General features: G+C 48.8%; 1 protein-coding gene across 4 annotated transcripts in view; it reads left to right on the plus strand.

The window, feature by feature from the left end:
• MROH2A (maestro heat like repeat family member 2A) overlaps positions 1-25,114 on the plus strand; it is a 42,352-nt gene that overhangs the window by 15,081 nt on the left and 2,157 nt on the right. For 3 of the 4 annotated variants that reach the window (XM_079954484.1, XM_079954486.1, XM_079954485.1), the window contains 24 exons: positions 1,063-1,204; positions 2,452-2,504; positions 2,593-2,700; positions 3,777-3,890; positions 6,212-6,334; positions 6,565-6,735; positions 7,330-7,359; positions 8,651-8,782; positions 9,206-9,285; positions 9,807-9,915; positions 10,099-10,245; positions 11,516-11,620; positions 12,118-12,241; positions 12,884-12,999; positions 14,182-14,334; positions 16,022-16,176; positions 17,143-17,260; positions 17,858-18,045; positions 18,807-18,944; positions 21,469-21,583; positions 22,454-22,600; positions 23,126-23,308; positions 23,595-23,750; positions 24,301-24,441. In XM_079954484.1, the coding sequence (XP_079810610.1) occupies positions 1,063-1,204; positions 2,452-2,504; positions 2,593-2,700; positions 3,777-3,890; positions 6,212-6,334; positions 6,565-6,735; positions 7,330-7,359; positions 8,651-8,782; positions 9,206-9,285; positions 9,807-9,915; positions 10,099-10,245; positions 11,516-11,620; positions 12,118-12,241; positions 12,884-12,999; positions 14,182-14,334; positions 16,022-16,176; positions 17,143-17,260; positions 17,858-18,045; positions 18,807-18,944; positions 21,469-21,583; positions 22,454-22,600; positions 23,126-23,308; positions 23,595-23,750; positions 24,301-24,441 (3,048 nt within the window). The remainder of the gene's footprint in view (positions 1-1,062; positions 1,205-2,451; positions 2,505-2,592; positions 2,701-3,776; positions 3,891-6,211; positions 6,335-6,564; positions 6,736-7,329; positions 7,360-8,650; positions 8,783-9,205; positions 9,286-9,806; positions 9,916-10,098; positions 10,246-11,515; positions 11,621-12,117; positions 12,242-12,883; positions 13,000-14,181; positions 14,335-16,021; positions 16,177-17,142; positions 17,261-17,857; positions 18,046-18,806; positions 18,945-21,468; positions 21,584-22,453; positions 22,601-23,125; positions 23,309-23,594; positions 23,751-24,300; positions 24,442-25,114) is intronic. The other variant, XM_079954487.1, reaches the window with a different exon arrangement.

A 25,114-nucleotide genomic window follows, 5' to 3' on the forward strand; every position in this document is an offset into this window, starting at 1 on the left:
GGGGTGGGGAGGGGTTCAGTCTTCTAGCGGTTTCTGAAAGGGGGCTGCCTCATTGTTAGACTCTTGGAGGAAACTGGACCGGAACCCACATATGCTTCCTAAGAAACAAGGTTGGGGGAGGCCCAGCTCAGTGGCAGAGCACCTGCCCTTCATGCAGAAGGGCCCCGTTGCAATCCCCACTGGCATCTCCAGGTAGGGCTGCGAGAGACCCCCTTTCCCTACCTAAAACCCTTCAGAGACATTGCTGTGAGTTGGTGTGTAGTGTTGTAAACAAAATTTGCCCTTTTCCCCTTATGGGGTATCCAAGAGCCCGTATAGAATCCTTACGTGGGTTCCCTATTGGTAGGAGAAAATAACAGAGGCCAACCAGAGAATATTGAGAAGCAAAGCAGCTAGTAAGTCTGATCTTTATTAAAGCTGTTGCAACAGGGTGCTCCCCTCACACGCAGGAGGACAGAGGAGGACCCAGAACAAAGGTGTGCCTGCCCTTATATAGACATTTTAAATTGCCCGTCCTGAAGTCCAAGACCGCCCCCAGAAACATCATACATACATCACAGAAGAGGCATTCTACAACAGAAATCTGAGTGCGTTGTTTACCTCCTGTCTGGCAGGTTACCTCTTAATGGTCACTTGATTAGATTACCTGGGGAGCCTGGCCAGTCTTTTGTAATGATAAATACTTAGTTCCTGCGCCAGGTCACAGGCTCACCCTATTCATACACAGACATACCCTTAAGACAGGATTTGTGAATGAAAAGACAATGGGGAGAGGCTTTTCCATTTTCCTTTGACCTTGCAGAGAAATATTTGAAGTCAATTTGGGAGGGACAAAATGGTTTCAGAACTTTTTCTGTGGGGTTTCAGACATGTGGTTTATATATGCAGTTATGAACATTTATCATGTTATGTGATACCATTTATCTGTGTTGGGTGTGGATTTAGGCTGGTGAGGATGGGACCCTAGCGGCCTCTAGACTCCAGAAGGCCACAGAGTGGAAGCAGCCTGACCTGGGTGAACCCCCTTCCTGACCTGCAGACCCTTGCTCTCCTCCTCTGCAGGCCCTCGCTGTCTCCCCCTTGGAAGGGACCGGCCGAGGAGCTGCCGTGCTGCTCCTGATGAACGCCCTACGCCCAGAGGCCTACAGGGATGTGGGGGAGCACTGGTGGGTGGAGATACCTGCCCTGGTCCGCTACCTGGAAGGTGAGATGAGAGGAAAACCCAACCCTGCCCTGCCCTGCCGAGCTCAGCTGACACACCTGTGTGTGCAGAGGGTTGATTTTTGCCAAGAGTTGCTGGCGGACGACCTCTCCTCTAGGATGGTGTCCGACAAAGCCAGCACCTCCACATCTGCCACCAGGCCTGAGCCTGGAATCTCCTGGCCCTAAAAAAGAAGAAGAAAACAAAACAAAAAAGCCTTGGGGGGGAATATATAAATTATTTATTTGCTTATATATATTTATTTACTTATTGCATTTATGAGTTGCATTTATTGGTTTATATATTTTTTTATTTTATCTGCAGACGCAATAAACATAAAAACAAACAAAACATCAAGCTAAAAATAACAATCAGAACAGTCACAAGAACAAGAGGAATAAAAACACAAGATAGGAGAACCAGAAAACAATAATAGAAAGCTTTAAAAAAGGCATGAGTAGCATTTGGCCACCTTCACATATATTTGGCATGTTTTGAATAAATATGAGCCTTGTATTCCACTATGGAATGCATTTTATGCAATTTGTTGCATTTATATCCCACTTTTTTCTCCAAGGAGCTCAAGGTGGCACAGGTGGGTTCTGCTCCACTCCTTATGTGGAGTTAGGCGTGTGAGTTAGCTTAAGGCAAGGCCCCCAGTGAGCTTCATGGCTGAGTAAGGATTCGAATCCTGGTCTATCCCAGATCCTAATCCAACACTCTAAACACGACACCATGCCGGCTCTCCCCCCAGAACAGTGCTGGGGAGGCCCCACCCATCCACCACCTAGATCTGCTCAATTGCAGATGAATCCTTAGAGGTCTAATCTGGCAATAAGCAGCATCAAAATTCACGCGCAATAATAACAACAGTAATTAATTCACTTGGCCAGGGAAATACTGTTAGTGAGTCAGAGTAACCCTGTAGCAGGAGTGCTACAGAGTTCTTCCCCCCTCTGTGCCTAAATTGGCACAGTTGATGCAGATCTGTGGCATGGTCCTATCGCAAGAGTCGTTCAGGTGCCAGCCTCAACCCCAGTCTGGCACTGGTTTCTATATGTTACTGGGTGGCACCTTATTTTTATGATTGCGGGTTATCTATGGGTGTGACTCTGGCCCATCTCCAGCCACTGACTCCACTCCCCAGTGGCACCCCCCTTGCCTCAAGCCCTGGAGAGCTGCCGCCATCCTGGACAGGCAACACTGAGCTGGCTGGTCTGATTCTGTCTAATGCTGCTCCTCTCCCAAAGGCCACAGCAAGTACACGCTGGAGCCCGCAGCCTGGGAAGCCAAACTCTTGGAGGTAACGCCAGTGGGGCGAGCAAGCAAACTGTTCCTGTGGCACTGCTGATCCTCCTCGGTGACCCCTGTTTCCACTGGTGCCTCCTCAGTTCCTGCAGAAGTCCTTACGGAGGAGTGAAGCGGGAGGCTGGAACCTGGTGCTGGGGAAGGAACTCGCCAAGCAGCTGAACACCTACCACAACTCCTCTGCGGAGAAAGTCAGTGCTTTCCCCCTGCCCCCTCCCCCCACAAATATCGGGTATCTCCCCATCCAGCTGTGCACAATGAATGCCCAGCCCCTCACCTTCCTATGAACAGCTGGACTGGAGCATTCGCCAAAGGGGCGGGGGAGGAATTTGATCTGGTTCACCTGCAAAGCCAAAGCACTTTGTGAAGCAATTCACAAATCGAAACACATGGACGTCCTTCGAAATTTGCGCTTCACTGAATTTTGCAGTGCCGTTCTACACCCATGTGTCCAGAAATGCATAGCTATTGACAGCCCTCTGTGCATTTCTCCAGTCTAACCTAGTAAAGGTAAAGGTAAAGGGACCTCTGACCATTAGGTCGAGTCGTGACCGACTCTAGGGTTGCGGCAGTCATCTCGCTTTATTGGCCAAGGGAACCAGTGTACAGCTTCCGAGTCATGTGGCCAGCATGATTAAGCCGCTTCTGGCGAACCAGAGCAGCGCATGGAAACGCTTTTTACCTTCCCGCAGGAGCGGTACCTATTTATCTACTTGCACTTTGATGTGCTTTCGAACTGCTAGGTTGGCAGGAGCAGGGACCGAGCAGCGGGAGCTCACCCTGTTGCAGGGATTCGAACCGCTGACCTTCTGATCAGCAAGTCCTAGGCTCTGTGGTTTAACCCACAGTGCCACCCGCGTCTAACCTAGTCTAACCTAGGTGGCTTTAAAAGAGGATTAGGCATATGCTTGAAGGAGGCGACTATTGGTGCTTCTTAGCTTTGATATCTATGCTCTGCATCCACGGTCGGAGGCAGCGATGCTTCTGAATGCCAGTAGAGGAGAGGGTTGCTGTTGCACTCAGGTCCTTGCTTGCAAGTTTCCCACTGGTGTGTCTGGGTGGCCACGATGTGAAGAGGATGCTAGTCTAAGATGGGCCCGCTTTGGCCCAGCTTCAGGTCCTTCTAATATACTGGAGGTAAATTGTGCCTAAGATCTTGGCTGCGGTGGGTGAGACACCTTGGTTGTGGATGTGTGTGTCTGCTATGTCATTGGTTGGCTGGGGTCTGCGCTGCTCAGCTTGCCGCCCCCCTCCCTCTCCCCTCTAGGGCTTCCTCTACAAGGCCTTGGGGCTGGCGCTGTCTGCCTCAGGGGATGGGGTGGCGCAGACACTTCTGGACCTGCTGCTGCACACAGATTACACAGAGGAAGCCCAGCGAAAGGCAAGCTTTGCTTTGAATAAACATTCACAAACTTTTTATTAATAATAATCAGGTAAGTAGTTTAAGGATTTATACAACTGTGTAACATGCAGAAAACAGCATTTTTAGAGAAATCAAAGACTGGAACTGAGGGAAGTCGGAGGGTGAGGGTGGGTGGGTTCTGTGGGGGGAGGAAGGGGGAGGGAGGAAAAATGGGGGGGGGGATAAGGATGATGTTTCTGGATAATACGTTTTGTTTTAATTTTGAATAAAGTTATTTTAAAAAAAGAAAAAAAGAAAGGCAAACTCTGCTACTTGGGGGCGGGGGGCGTATGCCCTGCATTAACCTGCTTCCCTCCCCCACCCCCACCAAATGTACCCATGCAAGGTATCATCACCAAATTTGGCACAACAGTTCCAGAGATCAAGCTGTGATTCCTGCCTTCCAGGGGATTGGACTTGACGATCCTCGGGGTGTCAGGAGCTCAGCCTACACTCAAGTAGGACCCTGGCAGAGACACATGCCCGACTGGCATGTTCCCTCCCTCCTGGTCAATCGTTTGGGAGCTTCAAAAGCTTTCTTCAGCCCGAACATCACAGCGACCAATGCCAACAGACACTGACACACTTAGGGAACCGCAGAGTCTTCCCAGCTTGCGTAACAGACCTCAGCAACTCAGCATTTAGGCTAATCTACTTTATTTACATATAAACACACACGGAGCACTGCAACATGGCTCCCTCTCTCTCTAGCATCAGACAGCAAAGAGAAAAAGGACAAAGGACAATAGTCCCACTTCACAGAACACTGTAACACAAACATCCTGTCTCCGTCACTTCCCACTCTGTGAAGTCAAAACATACACCGTCATGTGATAAACAAAAATCCCATGACTGCAATCATGGAGCAGGAATTCTAACATGGGGAACCCTTCCAACTCTACAATTCTATGGTTCTGGGAATTTGGCGGGAAGTGAACTCTCCTTCACTTGAGGTTGGATGACTGTGGGTCATGGATTCTTCCTGAAATGCAGGAATCGCAACTAAATAAAATAGGTGAGCATCTGAGCTCTGCTGAAAAGCCTCCAATGAAGGATAGCCCACCACCTTTTGAGGGAGTCCGTTCCATAGTTGAACAGCTCTTACCCTTAGAAAGTTCTTCCTGATGTTTAGTCAGAATCTCCCTCCTTGTCATTTGAATCCATTGTTTCAGGTCCTCCCCTCTGGAGCAGCAGAAAACAGGCTGGCTCCATCTTCCATGGGACAGCCCTTCAGGTATTTTGAGACTGGCTCTCATTATTACCTGTCGGCCTTCTGTTCTCCACGCTAAACATACCCCGAGATCATGGAGCTGGTTTTTGTTTGTATTCTGAGACAATTGACTGCTACTCTGGATCAAGATGGTGGACTAAACCTTTTAAATTTCACTGATTTTAACCAAATTTGATAGGAATGTATATTCTGCTTTACCTGACAACCTGAACATGAAAATGCGTAGTTTGTTTGTTTTTTCACCAAGGGACTAAAAAATTAAGTCATCCCTCTGTGTATCTTTTTGGTTTCTTCGTATTCCTGAAAAATGCTGGGTGCTTTCCGCTAGTGCATAATGTTAGGGGACATTTCTAAAAATGTGAATCTTATGCAAGATTGTACATTAGGAGAACTGGGTGATGCATCTTCATGAGGACTTAAAAACAATCTCAAAGTTATGCAGAAATATGGAGAATGGAACCTTAAGATTGGAAAAATGAGCAACTGAGAAATACAAAAATTGACTGATTCTCCCATCCCTATTTAAGGCTAAGTAGGGGCTGCACCCCTGCTTGCTCCTCTTGCCAACCCCCCTACTTTCCTTAGGCCTCACCAACCCGTCTTACAGCTCACCTACCAACTAGCATCATCAGTGTGAGGTGGGCAGCAGCAACAGAGCAGAATAGTTGCTGGGGAGCTGCCCTAGCCTGGCCTGACTGGTCCTCTGTTTGAGCTGCCAGCCTGTCCTCTCACTTGTCTGCCTGGGGCATGTGCCTGATAACACACTAGGGATGCCTGGCCACTTGCCTGCGGGCCTCCATCTCCACTTTCCTCCTCCTTGCTCTCTGACCATTATCACAACGGCCCAGCTTGTCATCATGCTGTAGTTTGTAGTGCCACCTGTTGGCCAGCACAAGAACTGCAGCACAATGGCGCTCTTTCATTGTTATTATATTTAAGAGATAAACTTGAAGTGTAGATAGACCCGGAGGAAGAAGATGGAAAAGCGGGCGGACTGGATCCTGTGGGAGGGAGTCTGGATTTTTCTGGAAGGTGGTTACAACCTAGGATTATTCCTTCTCACCCACAGGGGGTTTGCTGGTGTGTGGTCTATTGCGCTGAGGGACAGCTGACGGCTGTGCTCCAGACCCTGAGTCGCTTTGAGGAGGTGATATCCGAGGGGGAGGATTCAGCTTACCATCACTTTGGCCAGGTTCAGACTTCCCTGCTCCCCCCCTTTTCTTTCTTCCCTCTCTCCCCCAGGGGCTGTAGAGTTGGGGAGGCATGAGAGCAGAATTTACCATTTCCAGGGCCATAGCTCAGTTGCAGAGCGAGTGACTGAGACTCTCATCAGAAGAATCTTCTGCTCCCGCTTATGAAGGCAAATGGGAGCCCTGGGAGACATGACTGCTTTGCCACAAATGCGAATCTTCTTAACCATAGAGCTTGCCAGAGCCAGGGAGAAGCAGTGTAAAGAGTGCCCTCCTCCTGCTTTATGGCAGCATGGCGGTCCGTGCCCCCCAGGAACAGCTTCTGCCTCTGCTGGCGAGCGAGATTGTGCCGCGGATCCTGCGCCATTACACATCTAGCGGCCCAGAGTTGACTTACTTTGCGGTGAGTCTTCTCCACCACAAATGGAGGGGAGCAGGGATAAGGATTGGGGCCAGAGTATGAGCAGGAGGGGTAAAGAGGTAGCTGGGAGGGAGCTAACTAGAAAGAGGGCAGGGGCCACTGCAGAGGGGGTGCCCATAGGAGCCTTGCATAGCTTGTGGCTCACATGTGGGTCAGCGGGTTGAAATCCCACCCAGCCACTCAACAGGGTGACCCTGTGCAAAGTACTTTTTCTCTGTGCTTAATCTATCTCGCAGGGTTGTTGTGGAAGCAAAAGCGGGTGGCTACCACTTTCGAGGCTGCAGTCATGGAGGTAGTCTAGATGCAACATGTTGGCCTCTGCCAACCTGGTGCCCACTGGGTGCAGTAGGGGCAGGGTGGGAATTGTGTTCCCAAACACCTGAAGGGTGCAACGTTGGAGAAGGTGGCAGTGGGTGCTAATAAATGAAAAAGGAGGAGGTGGGAAGCAGGTGCTCACTGGATCTCTCAACTTCCTGTCATTGGCCAGGAATTGTCAGTGGAGGGAAGAGGGATATAGCCCAAGAGGAAGAAGACAGAATGGGGGCCATTCTGACAGCTGTCCTTTCTGTCTTGCAGGAACTGGGCTGCCCCACTGGGCGAAAAAAGGTACCTACTTGATACGCACAGGTTGTGGGGCCGGCTGGGAGTTGTTAAGCTGGCTTTCCTTTTTCAGGGAAAGGACCATCGTAGCTCAGAGTCAGAGCACCTGCTCTGCATGCAGAAGGTCCCACGTTCAGTCCCTGTCAGCAACTCCAGGCAGGTCTGAGATTCTCCCCTGCCTGAAACCCTGGAGAGCTGCTGCCAGTCAGTGCAGACGACACAGACCTTGATGGTTGTCAGGAGTAGGTCAGCAATAACTCGCATGGTGTCCGTGAAGTTAACACTTTATTCAAAGCAACCAGACAGCTCAGGCCTATTAAGCACATCAACTTTTCCTGGCAGAGCTTGCCCCAAGGAGGCAGTTGTGAGGACTGAAGATCCCTGCCTTCCCACAGCTGCCTAAGTTCTTTCCAAGCAATCTGAGGCTTTGTCATCTTGCCTGTATTTCCTCCACCCTTTTCATACCTCTTCTGGTTCTGGGAGACCAGCGGGGAGGGGAGCTGGTCACAGCAGGAGAGGGAGAGTCCCTGGCTTCTTCAGCAATCTGCCTCATCTCTGCCTCTTGGTCCCCACTTCTGCTTCTGCCTTTGAGTCTGGACTGCTCTCTGCCACAGCCTCTTCCTGCTCACTAAAACCTGTTACCTCCTCCGCTCCTGACACCTCCTCCTCCTAGTCTGCTCCCTTTGACCACTCATTGCTGTCTCACCACCAATCCCCTGGCTCTGAGCCTTCCTCCCCTGGGGGTTCCCCAGCCGGCGCCTCCCACCACTCCTCCTCCACATCCGACCAGCCCACAACAATGGTTCTGACTGGGTATGAGTCAGCTTCCCATATACTACAGCTCAGTCATAAAGAATCTGCAGGAGGTCCCAGGTTCAATCCCCAACGGCATCTACTGGCAGGGCTGTCACCTGTCTAAAACCCCAGATAGTCGCTGCCAATCAGGGTTAAGCAATACTGAGCCAGATAGGCTCCAATATCCCACATTCCTTTTCTGAGATGGGAGCGGTGGGGTTAGAAGCCAGGAGAGAAAGCATAAATCCAGTATATGTTCCTTTTGATCGCTGTTCTGGGAGTACATGATGACAAGGGTGTGATGGACGGAATGAAACACTCCACGGGACAAAGGAGTCTTTATTAGCAAGGCTATGAGCCTCTGCCCTCCATTCAGAGCTTCCCCATAACCTCATCAAGGAAAGGTATGTATGTATGTATGTATGTATGTATGTATGTATGTATGTATGTCTTTTTCCTTGTGGAGCCAGCCTCCTTCCTACTCTTTCCTGTCCCTCCCCAGGGAGCCACGGATGCTGAGCTGGCCCTGAGCTTCTCCCAGTGTGTGTCTGAGATCAGCCTTTCGATCCTGAGCAAAGGCGATGCCCCGACCTTCTGCCTGCCCCAAAAACGCCTCCTGCTTGACCACCTCGTAGTGAGTTCCTTTTGTCTGCGCTTAGGCGAAGCCATTGGAAAGGGTTAATAAAGTGTGTTTTTAAAAAATTCTGGTTGGGTGGTCAGTAGCTCATGCCCTGAAGAGCTGCTGGTGGGAAGAATCATAGAATTGTGGAGTTGGAAGGGACCCCAAGGGTCATCCAGTCCAGCCCCCGGCAATGCAGGAATCTCAGCTAAAGCATCCATGACAGATGGCCGTGAATGACGTCAAATTTTCACTTGCCCTGGTCACCCATCAGGTCTGCCCTGGAAGGTGAGTGACAGCCTAAGGTGTGCTGCCCAAAGCATAGTGACCCTTTGGGGAGGATCCTTTAGAAGGATTCAAGCCAAGGTCTTGACTTTCTTCCTGACCAAGGGTTCATTGCCCATGCCATACACTTCCCTTGCACGGCATTTGTTCCAGGACATTATCAAAGCAGAGCCCCTCAACGCCCTTGTATCCCCCGTCCGCCAGCAAGTGATGGTTGCCCTCCGGCATTTGAGGTGAGTACCCCATTTCCAGCACCCCTTCTTTTTATGGGGTGTCCATCCATCTGAGCCACTTTCAAGCTCTGATTTCAAAGCCCAAGTTTAGTTCTGGAACCCCAAGCGCCTCTGAACATACACAGAGTGCCATATTACTGCAGACAGCCCTTGTTCATCTTAAAAGAATATTTTGTTTTTCCAGGACAGGGTGTGACCCAGCCTCTTTCCACTGTTTAGTTTCTCTGCCTTTAATGGTCTGCCCGCCTCTGGAATGGGTTGTTCACAAATGCAGCCCCCCACTGGCTGCTGCAGGCATCAGCTGGCAAACTTTTTGTGTGGGAATCTACCCTTGGGTCACCCAGATATGGAGCCCTCGGCCACTTTGGCTCCGGAACGCATAGAATTCTCGAGTTGGAAGGAAACCCCAAAGGTCATCTAGTCCAACCCACTGCAATACAGACTCAGGGATGGTCAAGAAAGGGAAGCAGCAAATACCTATTCAGTGGTGAACCCTGACAACCTTCCTCCTCTCCCTTCAGCCACGTGCCAGAGCAGCTGAGCCGGGAGGAGAACCAGGCACTGGCAGAGGCAGCCCTGAGCAGCGTCTTCACTCTTCCTCCTTTGGGGCTGGCAGAGGATGCAGGCCAGGTGTGTATGTGTGTTGGGATGGGGCTGGCTGCCTGGGAGCTGATTGCCCGCTGAAAGAGGAGCACTCCAGGGGCTGCAAAATGTTCCTCGTAAATCTTTTTGAGGATTTAGTACCCTCAAGTGGTACATCGATTTTGTTAAATAAAAAACAACAACAGCATTCTGCTCCTTCTGCACCACTAGGCACCGCTGCCTTCCAGCGCTCAAGCACTGCATATGGGTGCCCTGATATCCCTGTCGGAACTGGTGGAGACTCTGCTGGAAGAAGAGGTGGTGAGGGTGGAGCAAAGGGAGAGTGCCAATTTGCAGTGGTTCCAACAGGCCTTCCAGGTGAGCAGGGCGGGAGGTAGCCTCTGCATCAAGTTTCTAGCCCTCACTGCTAAATCTGTCTTCTCCCTGCTGCTCTCCTTTTCCTCTCCTCCCACATTTTGCTCCCAAGCCAGAGGGAGGGCAAAGTAGATGTCACAGGAGTGTACAGGTTCAAAGTTGGAGATAATTCTTTATTAGCAAAAACATGATCTCCCCAGACTTGGTGGAGTGTTATGCATAAAGAGCAGAGCAGTTCATTCCCAGCGGTCTTACTCGATGAAAATCAGTCACCAGGACTGAAAATCCCCACCTCTTCCCTACCATCTAAGTCCCCTCCTCTTCAGGATTCCCCCCAAGCAATCTGAGACCGCACCTGCATGAAGCTAACTTCTCCTCTGCCCTCTTCATGCCTCTTATGGTTCTGGGAGACAAGAGGGAAGGGGAGCTGGTCACAGCAGGAGGGGGAGACACCTGTGACTCCTCTCTGCCTCTTGGCCTCCCTCCTCTCCTGCTTCAGCTTCTGCCTCTGAGTCTGGACTTCTCTCTGCCACAGACTCTCCCTGCTCACTAAACCCTGTTACCTCTTCGGCTTCCGACACCTTCACTTCCCAGTCTTCTCCCTCTGACCACTCATCGTTGTCCCACCACCACTCCCCTGACTCTGAGCCTTCTTCCCTTGGGGGTTCCCCAGCTGGTTCCTTACACCACTCCTCTGTGTCCAACCAGTCCATGACAGTGGGGCTCTTGAGAAGCCAGAGCTGTGTGTATTTACCCATTTATTTGCATCACCCCACTTCTCCATTAAGCTTCCGTTCAGAGCAAAGCAACGTACAACAAAAGATCAAAAACAAGAGAGGCTCAGGCAGAATACAACACATTCTGAGGGGAGATAGAGAGACTCAGTTGGATTAGATCAGCTAAAGCTCTCTTGAGAAGGGAAAAGATCACTTTTGGGGGCTTTCTTGATCTCCGGAAGCAAAGGCATTGAGTGAATGTTTGCTGGAAGTGGGTTTCACAAATGCGGGGCCAACACCAAGTAGGCCCCATCTGGAATGATGAACTACTACACCCTGCAAGGGCCAAGAGCACTGCCCCCCAATCTTGAATCCAGCTCTGCTAGCAGGACATTCTCTAGACATGCACCACCCTCCAACTCGCTCTGTGGGGTTTCTGGGAAGGAGAAGCCTTGCCCGCAGTTAACCAGCATGGCTTCTGTGTTGCCAGGGCAAAGGCAGGCTGGTTCAGGCCAGGGGCTGATTGTTCCTCCCCCTCTCCTCCATTTCCCCCGCAGCTCCTGGGGTACTGGATGGTGTCGGAGCGGGAATGGGAGCGTGCCCGGGCTTTGCAGCTTGGGGTGCACTTGCTTCGGGCCCATTGCCAGAAGACCAGCGCTTCTGTGAGTAAGGCCATACTCAGATGGATCAATGGTCTCACTTGATATAAGGCAGCTTCTGATGCTCCTACTTAACAGTCCTTGATTCCAAACCATGAGGACTAGAATCTTATTTTGGGGAAGGGTCATAGCTCAAATTTGCCTTGCATGCACAAGGTCCCAGGTTCAATCCCTGGCATCTCCAAGTAAGGCAGGGAACATCCCCAGCCTGAAACTCTGGACAGACACTGCTGTCAGTCAGTGGAGACAGTACTGAGCAAGATCAGTCAATGGTTTGACTCAGCATAAGGCAGCTTCCTGTGTTCCTAAAAAAATTACCAGTCCAGGGGTTGCTTCTTCTTAAAAGCCTGGCCTGGGTTCCTAGTTCATTCAGAATATTGAGGACCAGAATCTTGCTTTATTCCTAGGGGCAGAGTCTTAGCTGCCAGTCAGTGTGGACAATGCAGGCAAATGGCCTGAACTGGTATATGGCAGCTTCCTCTCTCCCTCTTTTTGCACAGCCACGGATCCCCCCGGAGCAATTCAGCCGCCTGGCTGGGGCGCTGGGGCCTTTCACCTGTGACGTGCTGGGCAGCATCCGGCAGGGTGCCATCGACTGCATCAGGGTCTTGCTAAGCACCCAAGGTGAGCTTGCCTAGCCCCTTTCGCAATGTAGGTCTTCCTTAATTGGAAGGAACGCCCCTCTCCATCCTCATCTGGAGAGCTGCTGCCAGTTGGTGCAGACAATATTGGGCTACAGGGACCAGTGTGCTAATTCACTATTTATTTAATCGTTCAATTAATTAACATACCACCTTTATCTTCCAAAGATCTCAAGGTGGCGTACATGGTTCTCCCCCTCCCCATTTCACCCTCACAACAACCCTGTGAGGTAGGCTAGGCTAAGAGGTGGTGACTGGCCCCCAAGGTCACACCCAAGTGAGCTTCACGACTGAGCGAGGATGCTGCTGTGCCCAGATCCCATTTGCGGGCTTCCCATTAGGGAATCTAGTTGATCACTGTGAGAACAGGATGCCAGATGGTACAGAAGGCATAGAATTACAGTGTTGGAAGGGGTTCTCCAAGGGTCATCAACTCCCTGCAAGCCAGGAATCACAGCTCAAGAATCCCCTGACAGAGGACCACCCAACCTCTGCTTCAAAACCTCCAATGAAGGAGAGTCCGTCAGCTTCCGAGGGTGTCCATCCCATGGTCAAGTGGCTCTTGTCATCAGAGAGTTCTTTCTGATGTTGAGTCGGAATCTCCCTTCTTGGGTATCTCCTGCAGGCACCCAAAGGCCAAGGGGCCGCTTGGTGGCCTGGCAGCTCCACTGCATCCAACGCAAGCTCCGGAGCGAGAGCAGCCCCCGGGAGGTGCGCACGGCCTCTCTCCAGCTGGCGAAGGTATTGTAGGGTGGGGACCTCAGGAGGAAGGTACTTGGGAGAAGGTATCAACCTGGAGAATAGCACCCCTAGGCAGGATTCATCCTCCTGGGGTGGTGGATCATGTGGCAATGGACACGTGCCTTGGCCCTGGGTGATGCCAGTGCCAGCCAAGGGTTGCCACCTTTTAGGCAAGGCAGAAGTTCAACAGGTGCAGCTAAGAGGTTCAGTAATGAGAAAAGCACCCGCTTTCCCCATGTCTACCCATTGTTGTGCTCTTAAAGCAGGCATGGCCAAACTTGGCCCTCCAGCTGTTTTGGGACTACAACTCCCATTATCCCTAGCTAACAGGACCAGTGGTCAGGGATGATGGGAATTGTAGTCCCAAAACAGCTGGGGCGCCAAGTTTGGCCATGTCTGCCTTAAAGCAACGGGCAAAGCCAGATAGGTAACAGTCCTTTTGAAGAGCTGGATCGACCCACCAACGTCCTGGTGTAATAAACACTGGGAGCTGGGACTGGGATCAGGAGTCCCAAATCCAAGCCCTAACCCTTAACCACAAGGCCTAGGAGAGGTCTCCTGCAAGCTACATGTATCAGGCAAAATGTGCATACCAAAAAAGAAAACATCTGCACTAACAAGCTGACAGATTTTGTTTCTTTATTGCATGTATATCCCACCTTTTTCTCCAAGGAGCTCAAAGTGGCATCCATGGTTCACCCCCTCCTCATTTAATCCCCACAACAACCCTGTAAGGTAGGTTAGGCTGAGAGGCAGGGACTGACCCCTCCCCCAAGTCACACCAGGTGAACTTTCTCTCCCCATGCTCTGGCCTCATCTTCTGCCAGGCAGCCATCCCAGTGAAACCCAGAGAAGGGCAGGTAGGCAGGCAAGACTCTGGCAGGGGGCTTTTGGGAGTTGGGGGGGGGGGGAGAGATCCTTCTTTTAACCCTACTCTCACCTCCATGTAGGATCCCAGGAGATCCACTTGCAGGCACCTTGCTTGGTAAATATAGTGACAAAACTATTTCAACCCTCTCATACACCTATCCCTGCCTCCCACCCCCCAAAATACCCCAGAACCTCCATGACCCTAAGTTAGGTCACAGCACCTGCCCAAGGAAGGAGAGGGTGTGGAGATGACAACCAAAGGTGGGGCGCATCTGAGCACTTTCTCCCCACTACCTGCCTGCCCTGGCTCAGGTTGTCAGCCGCGCTCTGCCCCCGCAAGAGATCCTGGCCTTCCTGCGCACCTTGCTGGAGCAGCTGAGAGCCGTGAGCCCCACCTGCGACCAGGCCGTCCTCCTGTGGTTTGAGGTGGTCGTGAAGGTGCAGAGGGCAGCCTTGAAGGACAAGGTAAGGGCCAGGTGAGGGAGGGACTTGGCCAGCAGTTCCCAAAGTGGGAGGTAGCACCCCCCTGGGAGGCAGTGGGATTACCTAGGGAGGTGCTAAGAGGCAAGTGGGTGGCAGGGGGCTGCTAGAGGTGTAAACAGCTACCAGGCTATCGCTGAGTCGTTCATCAATGTTGATTTAATTCAACAAAACAGTTTGAAATGGATTTTGAATAAATGTGTAATTAATCAATACCATTTTGGATTTCACTGTGTTATCTTCCACAGTGGGTGGTGCAAAATGATTTCTGTAAGGTAGGATAGTGGGGTACTGGGGTACTGAGTTTATGGAATCAACCAAAAAAGTTTGGGAAACGCTGGGTTAGACCTAAAGGGCTTTCAGATTTTGTTGCATGAAAATGTATAAAATAAATGTATAAATAAATGTATAAAATAAAGCCTGTACTTGGTCCTGCACTTCCTAGAATCCTACAATTGTAGAGTTGGAAGGGACCCCAAGGGCCATCTAGTTCAACCCCCTGCAATGCAGGAATCACAGCTAAAGAATCCTGACAGATGGCCATCCAACCTCTGTTTTAAAAGTTCCAGTGAAGTAGAATCCACCACTTTCCAGGGGCGTCTGTATCACTTCATTATCATTTTTCTCCCTATGACAGCTATTGAGGCCAGTTTGAGAGCTGGATTACCAAAGAGGTGAATGAGACTCCATTTTAGGAGAGGGCTCTTGTGATTAGTTCCAGCTTCTGGGCTTCCCAGAAGCCCCATGAGAAAAGGATGCTGGGTCTAGCAGACCCTTCTGATGTTCTTGTGAGATAACCAGCCTCATATAACCAACATACCAAAGTCTAATTAACACATGAAGGGGTTAATATTATAGAATAAGCTGTCCTGCCAAGCTTATCTGTGTCCACTTATTTTACATTGGGAGGAAATCGGTAAGCTAGCCTATTGTTGCACCTTCAATCTACCTGAGAAGCTCAGCTTGTGAAGAGGTTTTGAGCTGGTTGCTCCAGCTCAAACTGCATGGCTCTCAGCAGCCATTTTTGAGCTCCTATACCAATAATTTAGGAACTTCCACCGCTTTGGAAGTAAATAGTTTCACTGCCTGTGCAACCTGTCTGACTGATGTATGGGAAAGCACATGAACCTGACCTTTGGAGAGTTTGTAAATAAACCATTTTTAACTTACTAAACGTGTGATCTATTCCTATGCTGGGGGAAGAGGGGACTATTTTGGAACTCACTTGGAAATACGTATTTTTAAAAGGTCTAACAGCCTATATTTCCATGCTTTGCTTTGCTTTGCTGCATGTTTTGTGATTTTAGATCAGGCATAGGCAAAGTCCAGCCCTCCAGATGTTTGGGACTACAATTCCCATCATCCTTAGCTAACAGGACCAGTGGTCAGGGATGATGGGAATTGTAGTCCCAAACATCTGGAGGGCTGGACTTTGCCTATGCCTGTTTTAGATCTCTTCTGGGGTTCTCTCACCAAAGAGTACTTGCCGCAAACCTGGATTTGGCATCCAAGGAATCCTCCTTTCCATGTATCTATTCCTCCCCACACCTGAACCAACATGTATTATGATGCTGGACATAAGAAGGCTTCTCTTATGCTCCTAGAAATGGCACCCCAAATATATGAGGGTTACAGAGCCTCTTCCCCGCCCCCCCAACCTTGTCCTTTCTAGATCCCCGACCTGGTGGCCGTCATTTGCTCCTATGTGCAGCAATCAGAGGATGCAACTCAGCGCCATTCCCTGGCCCAGGCCGTCTGTGTGCTGACGGAGCGCCACTGCAGGGCGGTCTGTGCCACCCTCCTTCAGCAGGCCTTCCTCCCAGACAGGTGAGTGCAAGACTCCCAGGGCTCAGAAGCAGGTGTCGGGAGTTTGCTCTGCTCTTCGAACTGGAACCCAAGCCCCCCATGCCACCCCCACCCAAGAAAAGCCCTCCTCCTAAAACAACAGGGGGCGATGGACTTCCGGTTAGAAGATGGCACTTGAAGCAAGTCTCCTGTTAGCCTCAGCAGAGTTACCGTAGTAGGAGCTTTTAAAAAATAAGGGGGAAAGACACACTCCCGGAAAACAAGCTTATATCCCAGCCAGATAAGGACTCCGGGAGTTGCCGGACGGCACTTTAAACATTCTCCTTTCCTTTGAGGCTCTTCAATGAAAATTACTTTTTTATTCAAAATTAAAATCAAACATATTATCTAGAAACATATCATCCTTATTTTCCCCTTTTTCCCTCCCCCCTCCCCCCACAGAACCCACCCACCCCCGACTTCCCTCAGTACCATCTTTGATTTCTCTAAAAATACTGTTTTCTGCATGTTACACAGTTGTATAGATCCTCAAACTATTTAAGTAATAATTATCAATAAAAAGTTTGTGAATGTTTATTCAAAACCAGCCAAGGAATCCAGTTCGCTTTGTTGCATCTTCAAATACTTTGTAAAGGGTCCCATTCATCTTTAAAGTCACAGTTATCCTTGTCCCGTAGCTTGTATGTCAGCCTTTGAGGCTCTTCTAAAGCCCCTTTGAAATCCCGCTGAAGCCAACCAAAACTCTTTGAGGTTACCTAAAACTATCTGAGGCTACTTACAATGCTCCAAGTTTCTTTCAAACAAAGCCCTCAAATATACGGATGGGACAAAGTACCCCAAATCTAGTCCGGGGGATGGTATTCACAACAGGGGGTGCCTCTACACAGTATTTTGTTGGCATCTGTACTGGAAATCCAACCCTTGGCGCCGTTCCTGCAGAGCGGCACTTTTTCTCTGAGTCTACTGACCATCTGTGCCATTCCCCAGGGCAAGGATGGAGCTCTTGGTGGCTGTAGCAACGTACAAGGATAAGAGCGAACCTGTCCTGAGGCATCTGCTCAACGTGGTGAGAGGGGAAGGAAGCGGCACCCCCAGCTACGTCATGGTGAGGGCTCTGCTAAGCATAATGGTTGAATGTGCCTTGAAATGGAAATTCTAATGGGCCTGTATTGAATACAGGCAACTCTCCGTGGGCTCGGGGGTTGGGCTCTGGGTCATGGCATGAAATTGCATCAATCGTCAATCCACCCATTGACGTTGGAGAGAGACTGAGTTGAGAAATAAGACCAAAGGTACATATTGATATAGGAATGTATTAGATAAAATGTAAAGACATATACAATAATAAGAATACATTCATTTGTGAAAAAGGAATATATAACGGGATAGACAGGAAGTTCAAAGTTTTGGTACATATATGATTTTGGAATAGTTTTTTGTTCTTGTTTCTTTAGGTATATAAACTTTGTACATAAACTTTGTATACATGCTGAAAATTATAATAAGCCTTGTGATGTAATATGATAATGTTTACCGAGTTAGCATAAGAACGTTAATAAATAAATAAAACTCAAAAAAAAGAAGGAAAAAAGAACGAAAGAAATTGCGTGAAATCAGAAATAAAAAAATAAAGTTTTATTTAAAAAGTTTTTGCATTAAATAAATAAATAAATAAATAAATAAATAAAAACCCCTGTTCCAGGCTCTTGTGTCCCTCCGGGAGGGAGTCCTGGCTCTGGAGGGCTGCACCAGCCGGCTCCCGCTGCTCTCAAAGCTGTGCCACGCTCTCATGTGCCAACTCAGCAGCACGGACCTGAATGCAGAGACGCCCGACCCTTCTTCTCTGAAAAGGATGGTGTGCAGCAGAATGGTGCCGCTGGAGCCCCGCAGGTAGCGCCCGTCTTCCGTCAGTCCCGGGTGGCATCTCCTTCTGCTGCCCTTCCCCACAAGTGCACTCTTTGTGGGGCTTCCTGTGTGTTTTCCCCAGAAGCTGCCGTAAGTTAAGAATGCTGCAGCACGATTGCTGACAGGAGCAGAGCCTTGTCAAAATGCAACACCTCTGCTCAGAGAGCTGCACTGGTTGCCAGTCTGCCACTGGGCCAAGTTCAAGGTGTTCCTAGAAGCATGTAAAACCCTTAACCACTTGGGAGCAGTTTACCTGCAACATCGGCTTACCCCACTTCTGCCCACTCAAACGCTTCAGTCTGCGGAACTGGCACTGCGACGGGTGCCATATAACCCCTCTTCTGTGTTTGTAAGAACTCAGTCTTTTAGTGTGGCAGCACTTACACTTTGGAACTCCCTGCCTCTTGACACCAGGCAGGTGCCTTCTTCAGTGTAATATTTTCAAACCACTCTTGTTCAGACAAGCCTAACTAGACGTTCAGAAAGTCAATGCGAGTTTTGTTCTCTTTTTAGTCCGTTTTAACTTTTCAAAAGCCTTAAATTGTTCTTGTGAGTTCTTCTTAATAATAATTTTGTTGTTTTATCTTTTTTTGCAAAATGCTTTGAGGTTTCTTTCTCTTTTTTAAAAAAAAATCAAGCTGCATGTAAATGTTATGAAATTAAATAAACAAATAAGGGGGGTGGGACAAGAGCTCTGCCTGGCTCCAAACTGACTGGGGAAAGGAGTCTTTGGTTTTGTCTCCCAGGCAGGCTGTGCTGGTGCTACAGGCTGTCCTCAGCAGAGCTCTCCCAGAATCGGCGGGGGTGATGGATGTCTCTGGAGACACCTGGAGCTTCCTGATGCAGCCAGACAGTTACCTGAAGGGTGTCGCCCTCTTAGCCAGGTGATTCTTGGGCTCAGATCCTATCTGTGGGTTCCAATAGGCCTCTGGATGACCACGGGGTCAGGGGTGCAACTTGAATAAAATATATATTTTTATTTTAGAAATTTTTTAGCATACAATATTATTTGCATTCATCCATAACAAATTACATATCTTTAGAGGGTTCTTCTGACCCCCAGACTTCTCCCCACTCCTCTCCCTGGTTTCCAATATTTATCTCTTATCTTTTCTGCGACTAAATACTTTTATCCAATCTATTAAGTTTCCTTTTTCAATACTCCTTTATCAATACCCTGGGCATATAACATTCTTGCCACTGTTGTCGCATACATAAATAAGACCTTTTTCTCCTTCGGAATCTCTTCTCCTATTACTGTATACCTAATAGGCTTTTTAACAAAAGTTATTTTAAACATTTTTTTTAGATCATTGTTAATCATTTCCCAGAAGGCTTTTGCTGACTTACAGGTCCACCACATATGATAAAATGTACCCTCTTTCTCTTTACATTTCCAGCATAAATTAGACATTTTAAATACATTTTTACAAGTCTTGTAGGAGTTAAGTACCATTGGCACATCATTTTCATATAGTTCTCTTTTAACGAACAGCAAGCAGTAAATAGTAAATCTGCTTTCCATAACTTTTTCCATGAATCAAATTGTATATTATGACCCACATATTTTGCGCAATGTATCATTACTGATTTTACTTCTTCGTCTTTTGTCTCTCATTCCAGCAACATTTTGGATACTTTTGACAGAACCTTTGCATTATTTTCCAACAGATTTTTATGTAATCTTGATAATTCATTCCTAAATCCCACTCCTTTATCCATTTTTAAAATATCATTTACCGTATTTTTTGCACCATAACACTCACTTTTTTCCTCCTAGAAAGTAAGGGGAAATGTCTGCGTGTGTTATGGAGGGAATGCCTACGGGTGGCGGTGGGGATCTGCTGCAGTTGTGAGCAGAGGATCCATGGTTCCCCTTCCTTCCCTCCTCCGTGGCTCGCTTTGAAACAGCAAAGCGGGAGAAGAGCCGCTGAGTGGGGAGGAGAGAGGGACAGAGAGCCTGCTTCTTTAAAGGAGCAAAGCAGGAGAGGAGGGGAGCCGCTTACACAAGTGTAAGCGGCTCCTGTCCGGTTGGCTCCTTTAAAGCAAGCAGGCTCTCTGTCCCTCTCTCCTCCCCACTCAGCTCGCTACATAGCAGCAAAGTTTTTCAGCTCGCTAAGCCGGGGATGAGCGGGGAGGAGGGAGAAAAGCAGAGCCTGCTTGATTTAAAGGAGCAAAGTGGGAGAGGAGAGGAGCCTTCTCCTCTTATACCCCTCTTCTTCATTATTAGCAGCATCCTTCTCCACCCACCCCACGCATGCTCCTTGTCCCTTGAGTGCTTTTCCTTCCCTCCCCACTTAAAACATGGTTACAAAGCACGGATCCACATGGATCCTCAGGATTTTTGCATTGGGCTACTCCAAACTCACTGTCAGATCACATGTCTGTGGCCACAGCATGAACCACAAAAATCATACATCCACTGTTTCGTTTAGAATATTTCTTTTCTTGTTTTCCTCCTCTAAAAACTACGTGCGTGTTATGGTCGGGTGCGTGTTATAGAGCGAAAAATACGGTAGTTGGTGGTATTGGAGCAAATCAGTAAGTAAATGTCTTATATTCTCATATTTCTTCAATTTCAACTGATTTCCCTCCTCCACCAACAACTCTCTATATGTTATCCATTCTTTTTCCATATTTAATTTTTTTCGCTGAGAATGCTTCTAGTGGTGATATCTACCACAGGGTCTTATTTTCTAATAGATTCCTATACTTTTCCCATATAGAATATAATGATTTTCTAACAATATGAATCATGAAACCCTTATGTACCTTTGTTTTTCCATACCATAAATATGCATGCCACCCAAATCTGTTATCATAACCTTCCAGATTTAAGATATCTGGGTTCTTTAAACTCATCCATTCTTTAAGCCAACAGATACAGGATGCTTCATAATATAATTTTAAGTCTGGTAGGGCAAATCCACCTCTTTCCTTTGCCTCTGTTAACAATTTATATTTAATCCTAGGTTTCTTTCCCTACCAGACAGACTTAAATATATCTTTTTGCCATTGTTTGAAGTGCCCTGTTCCGTTAAGTATCGGTATCAACTTGAATACAATATGGGGGGGGGGTGAGCCCTGCCCTGCATAATCAATCACATGACGTGTCATTTATGCTGCTGGGCTTCGTTGAAAATGGCTTCTCCATGCAAACCAGGAAGTGACCTCTCCAGACAACAGAACAACTCTTCTTTTCTTATCACTGTGGTTGTGATCTCCCGGGTGACACGGACACCATTAGGCAGTTGAATGTTCATGCATACTCTGTCCATTTCCTGTCTCCCCTACAGTGCTCCACGCAGCCCCGGGAGCTGGCAACCCACGTTATGCCACTGGGCCATTGTCCTGATCCAGCAGGCTCTTCTATGTTCTCATCGTTCCTTTTCTCCCCCTGCCCCTCAGGTCCATGGCGTGGTCACAGAACCCACTCATCGATGACCTCCTGCGTCACCTCCTGCCCCATCTCAGTTCCTCCAGAACAGCCTACAGAGACCTCAGCCTGGTCTTCTGCATGGAGGTATTGGATTTATTGCTATTGTATAAGCATCTCCCTAAGGACTTTCCATGTTTCTTTCTTATTTTTTATATAAATTTTTATTAGTTTTTTAACATATCGTTTTCAACAATAATTAATCATACTTTTACATCTTATACAGGTTTTTTTACTTCCATCAATCACATCTGAAAATTTTCCAATCTATTCACTTAATATACATTTCTTACTTTCACCATTACATTTAAATCTCATAATTAATACAGTGGTACCTCAGGTTACATACACTTCAAGTTACATTCACTTCAGGTTACAGACTCCGCTAACCGAGAAATATTACCTCGGGTTAAGAACTTTGCTTCAGGATGAGAACAGAAATCGTGCAGCAGCAGCACAGCGGCAGCAGGAGGCCCCATTAGCTAAAGTGGTGCTTCAGGTTAAGAACAGTTTCAGGTTAAGAACGGACCTCCCGAACGAATTAAGTACTTAACCCGAGGTACCACTGTATCTCTATTCTTTCTCTATTTTGCAATATTTCATATGTTTCTCCTTACAAAACTTCTTGTCGCCCTACTAGCATAATTTATTGATTACAGTTGCTCTTTAAATAGTTTGTATATTTCTTCCAATCTTCTGTGAATCTCTGGTCCCGCAGGTTTCGAATCCTTCCTGTCATTTTATCTAATTCTGCGTAGTCCATTAATTTCATCTGCCATTCTTCTTTTATCGGAATTTCTTCTTGCTTCCATTTCTGGGCTAACAATACTCTTGCTGCTATTGTTGCATATAAAAACAATTTAACATCTTGTCTATTAGGACTTTCCACGTTTTCATGTTGTGGGTGTTGGGAAGTTTAGTGCAGGAGTTTACTGATGGTTCCTTTGCTTGGCTCAGATCCCAGGCCACTCTTTGCTTCACACACCAGAGATGCTCAGCCTCCTTCTGCAAGAATTGCTGGTCATGTCCCAGGATGGCAGCACCACCCTGCGAGCCCTGGCGCTCCGAGGCCTGGGGAACGTGGTAACAGAAGCGCCCCATGAGGTAGTTCAAGGGGTTCCAAATGGGACCTCAGCAGGTGATGAAGGGCAGGGCTGTGTGTGTGTGTGTGTGTGTGTGTGTGAGAGAGAGAGAGAGAGAGAGAGAGAGAGAGAGAGAGAGCTCCAAAACTTTAGCTGTATAGCAGCTCAAAGCTGCTTATCATAGCTCAGGAAGCAACTGATGTCTTGCAAGGAACTCTAGATTTTTTAGGGTGGGTGGGAAATGAACCAATGTCTCTCTCAGGTCCTAGTCCAACACTCTAACTGCTACACCACACTGCTGTGGGTGTGACCAGTGTGAATGAAGGAAAGGGGAGGCAATGAAGAGGGGGAAAGGAAAAGAAGTGAGAAGTGCAGCTGGGGGGGGGGGTGGGAGCTCTGCATATTGTCCTGAAGCCCCCTGGCAAACGGTTTGCTGCCAGCCACTAGATCAGGCCCCTCTAGCCAATCCTGAGTGGTTTCCTGGGCGGGGGAGACTGTAGATGTAGGGGCATCCCAGCCACTGAGGGCTGAGGGCTTTTCTCCGTAGGTGAAGAAGCACCAGGAGTCTTTGCTGGCGACTCTGCTCCAAGCTGCGGGCAATGATGCCAGCCCCGAAGTGGCCTGTGAGAGCCTGTGTGCCCTGGGCAAGCTGTGGGGATGTATCGGGAGACGGCACAGAGTTCGTGCTCTCCAGGCCATAGCTGGCCTGGCCCGTGGGCACCTCTGGCACGTGAGTTGGCCCTTTCTTCCTGATCAAAGTCAAAGCAAAGGTCAAAGCAAAGGCTCTCCTAGCCCAGAGTCCTGTTTCTGACCTTCTGGAAACCCAGGAAGGGGAGGGTCCATTTTCCTTGCCAAGTGCTTCTCAGCGACTGGTAATTCTGAGACTGGCCCGGGAATATTGGGGCACTTGGAGAGTGTGGGTGCTTCCCTGTGTCCCGCTCGGTCCTAGCAAGTGGTGACCTTTCCCCCTTTCATAAGATCTTCTCATTCCCCACTCCCACCCCTTCCTGCTGTAGGTGGATGATTCCCTCCGCCAAGCAGCCTTTGAGCTCTTGGGCCAGCTGGCCAGGGCAACTCAGCCGGAGGAGGCCAAGTCCTTTGCCAAAGAGGTGGGGAGGTCTTTGACTGCCCTCCTGCTGCACTTCAGGGAACCCAGCCCCACTGTGGCCAAGGTACAGCATCATACCCACACCCCTCTCCTTGAGCCTCCTGCTCCCAGACACTCTATCTGTGCACCATGAAACCAGGCAGCTGTCAAGAGACCAGGGGTCAACATAACAGCATCAGTAGATCCCTGCTGCGTCAGACCAATGCCCCATCTAGTCCAACATCCTGTTCTCATAGTGGCTGACCAAATGCAAGCAATTCTCCCCTTCTGCCATTTCGAGAAACTGGTATTCAGAAGCGTCACTGCCTCTGAGAAATGACGGACGAGCTGCTGTTGTTGTTGATGTTGTTTTAAATTACATTTACGACCCTGTTCCAACTAAACATTAGGGAGAACTTCCAGACATTTAAGAGCCGTTCGGCAGTGGTTATTTAGCTGCGATTCCTGCATTGCAGGATGTTGGGCTAAATGGCCTTTGGGGGTACCTTCAGTTCTATGAAATTGTAATTCTGCACCCAATCAGCTAGAATTACCAAGTCCTCCCCACCCCTCCTTCCCCAGTCTATGCCAGGTGGGGCCAGACAGAGTGTGACCCTCCCCGTCTCTTCCACCAGGCCTGCTCCATTGCCTTCACGTCATGTGCCCCCTTCGTGGGCCTGCAAGACCTCACAGGGGACATGGAGGCTGGGCAGCTGCTGGCGGATGTCTCTGGTGCACGTCACATCCACTTGATGGGCAAAGTGTGCCGACAGCTGGTGAGTGAGCCTATAAGCTGGGACAAGGCACCACCTCTTGCCACCATTGCTAGGAAACCTTCTCTCAGCTGCCTCCTGGCAACCAGGAATGCCTTTCTCTCTGGGGCCTTCCTCTCATGCTGGTCTTCCTCTCCTGCTCTTCTCTCTGTTCACCCTAAACCATGAGAACCAGAAACTTAGAGCACCTTTGGGATGCTGTCCCCAGGGAGACCCAACTGGGCATCCTTGGCCCTAATATTTAGGTGCCAGGTGAAAACATTTTTTCATTTATTTAATCTTGTTGCCTTCCTACAAGCGTTAGAGCAGGCACCCCCAAACTCGGCCCTTTAGATGTTTTTGGGACTACAATTCCCATCATCCCTGACCACTGGTCCTGTTAGCTAGGGATGATGGGAGTTGTAGTCCCAAAACATATGGAGGGCCGAGTTTGGGGGTGCCTGTGTTAGAGCAAAGGCAGAGTGAAACTAGAACCCTTTCCAGAGAGAGAGAGAGAGAGAGAGAGAGAGAGAGAGAAAGAAAGAAAGAAAGAAAGAAAGAAAGAAAGAAAGAAAGAAAGAAAGAAAGAGAGAGATAGGGAGGTCAAACTGTTTTAACTGGAAGGAAAGTGCCACTAGCCCCTGTTCTTTTCTACCTTAGGTGCCTCCAAACTTGCTGCTTCTTTTGCTCCAAGAGA

Source organism: Podarcis cretensis (assembly GCF_951804945.1).
Source record: "Podarcis cretensis genome assembly, chromosome: 15".
NCBI classification, from domain to species: domain Eukaryota; kingdom Metazoa; phylum Chordata; class Lepidosauria; order Squamata; family Lacertidae; genus Podarcis; species Podarcis cretensis.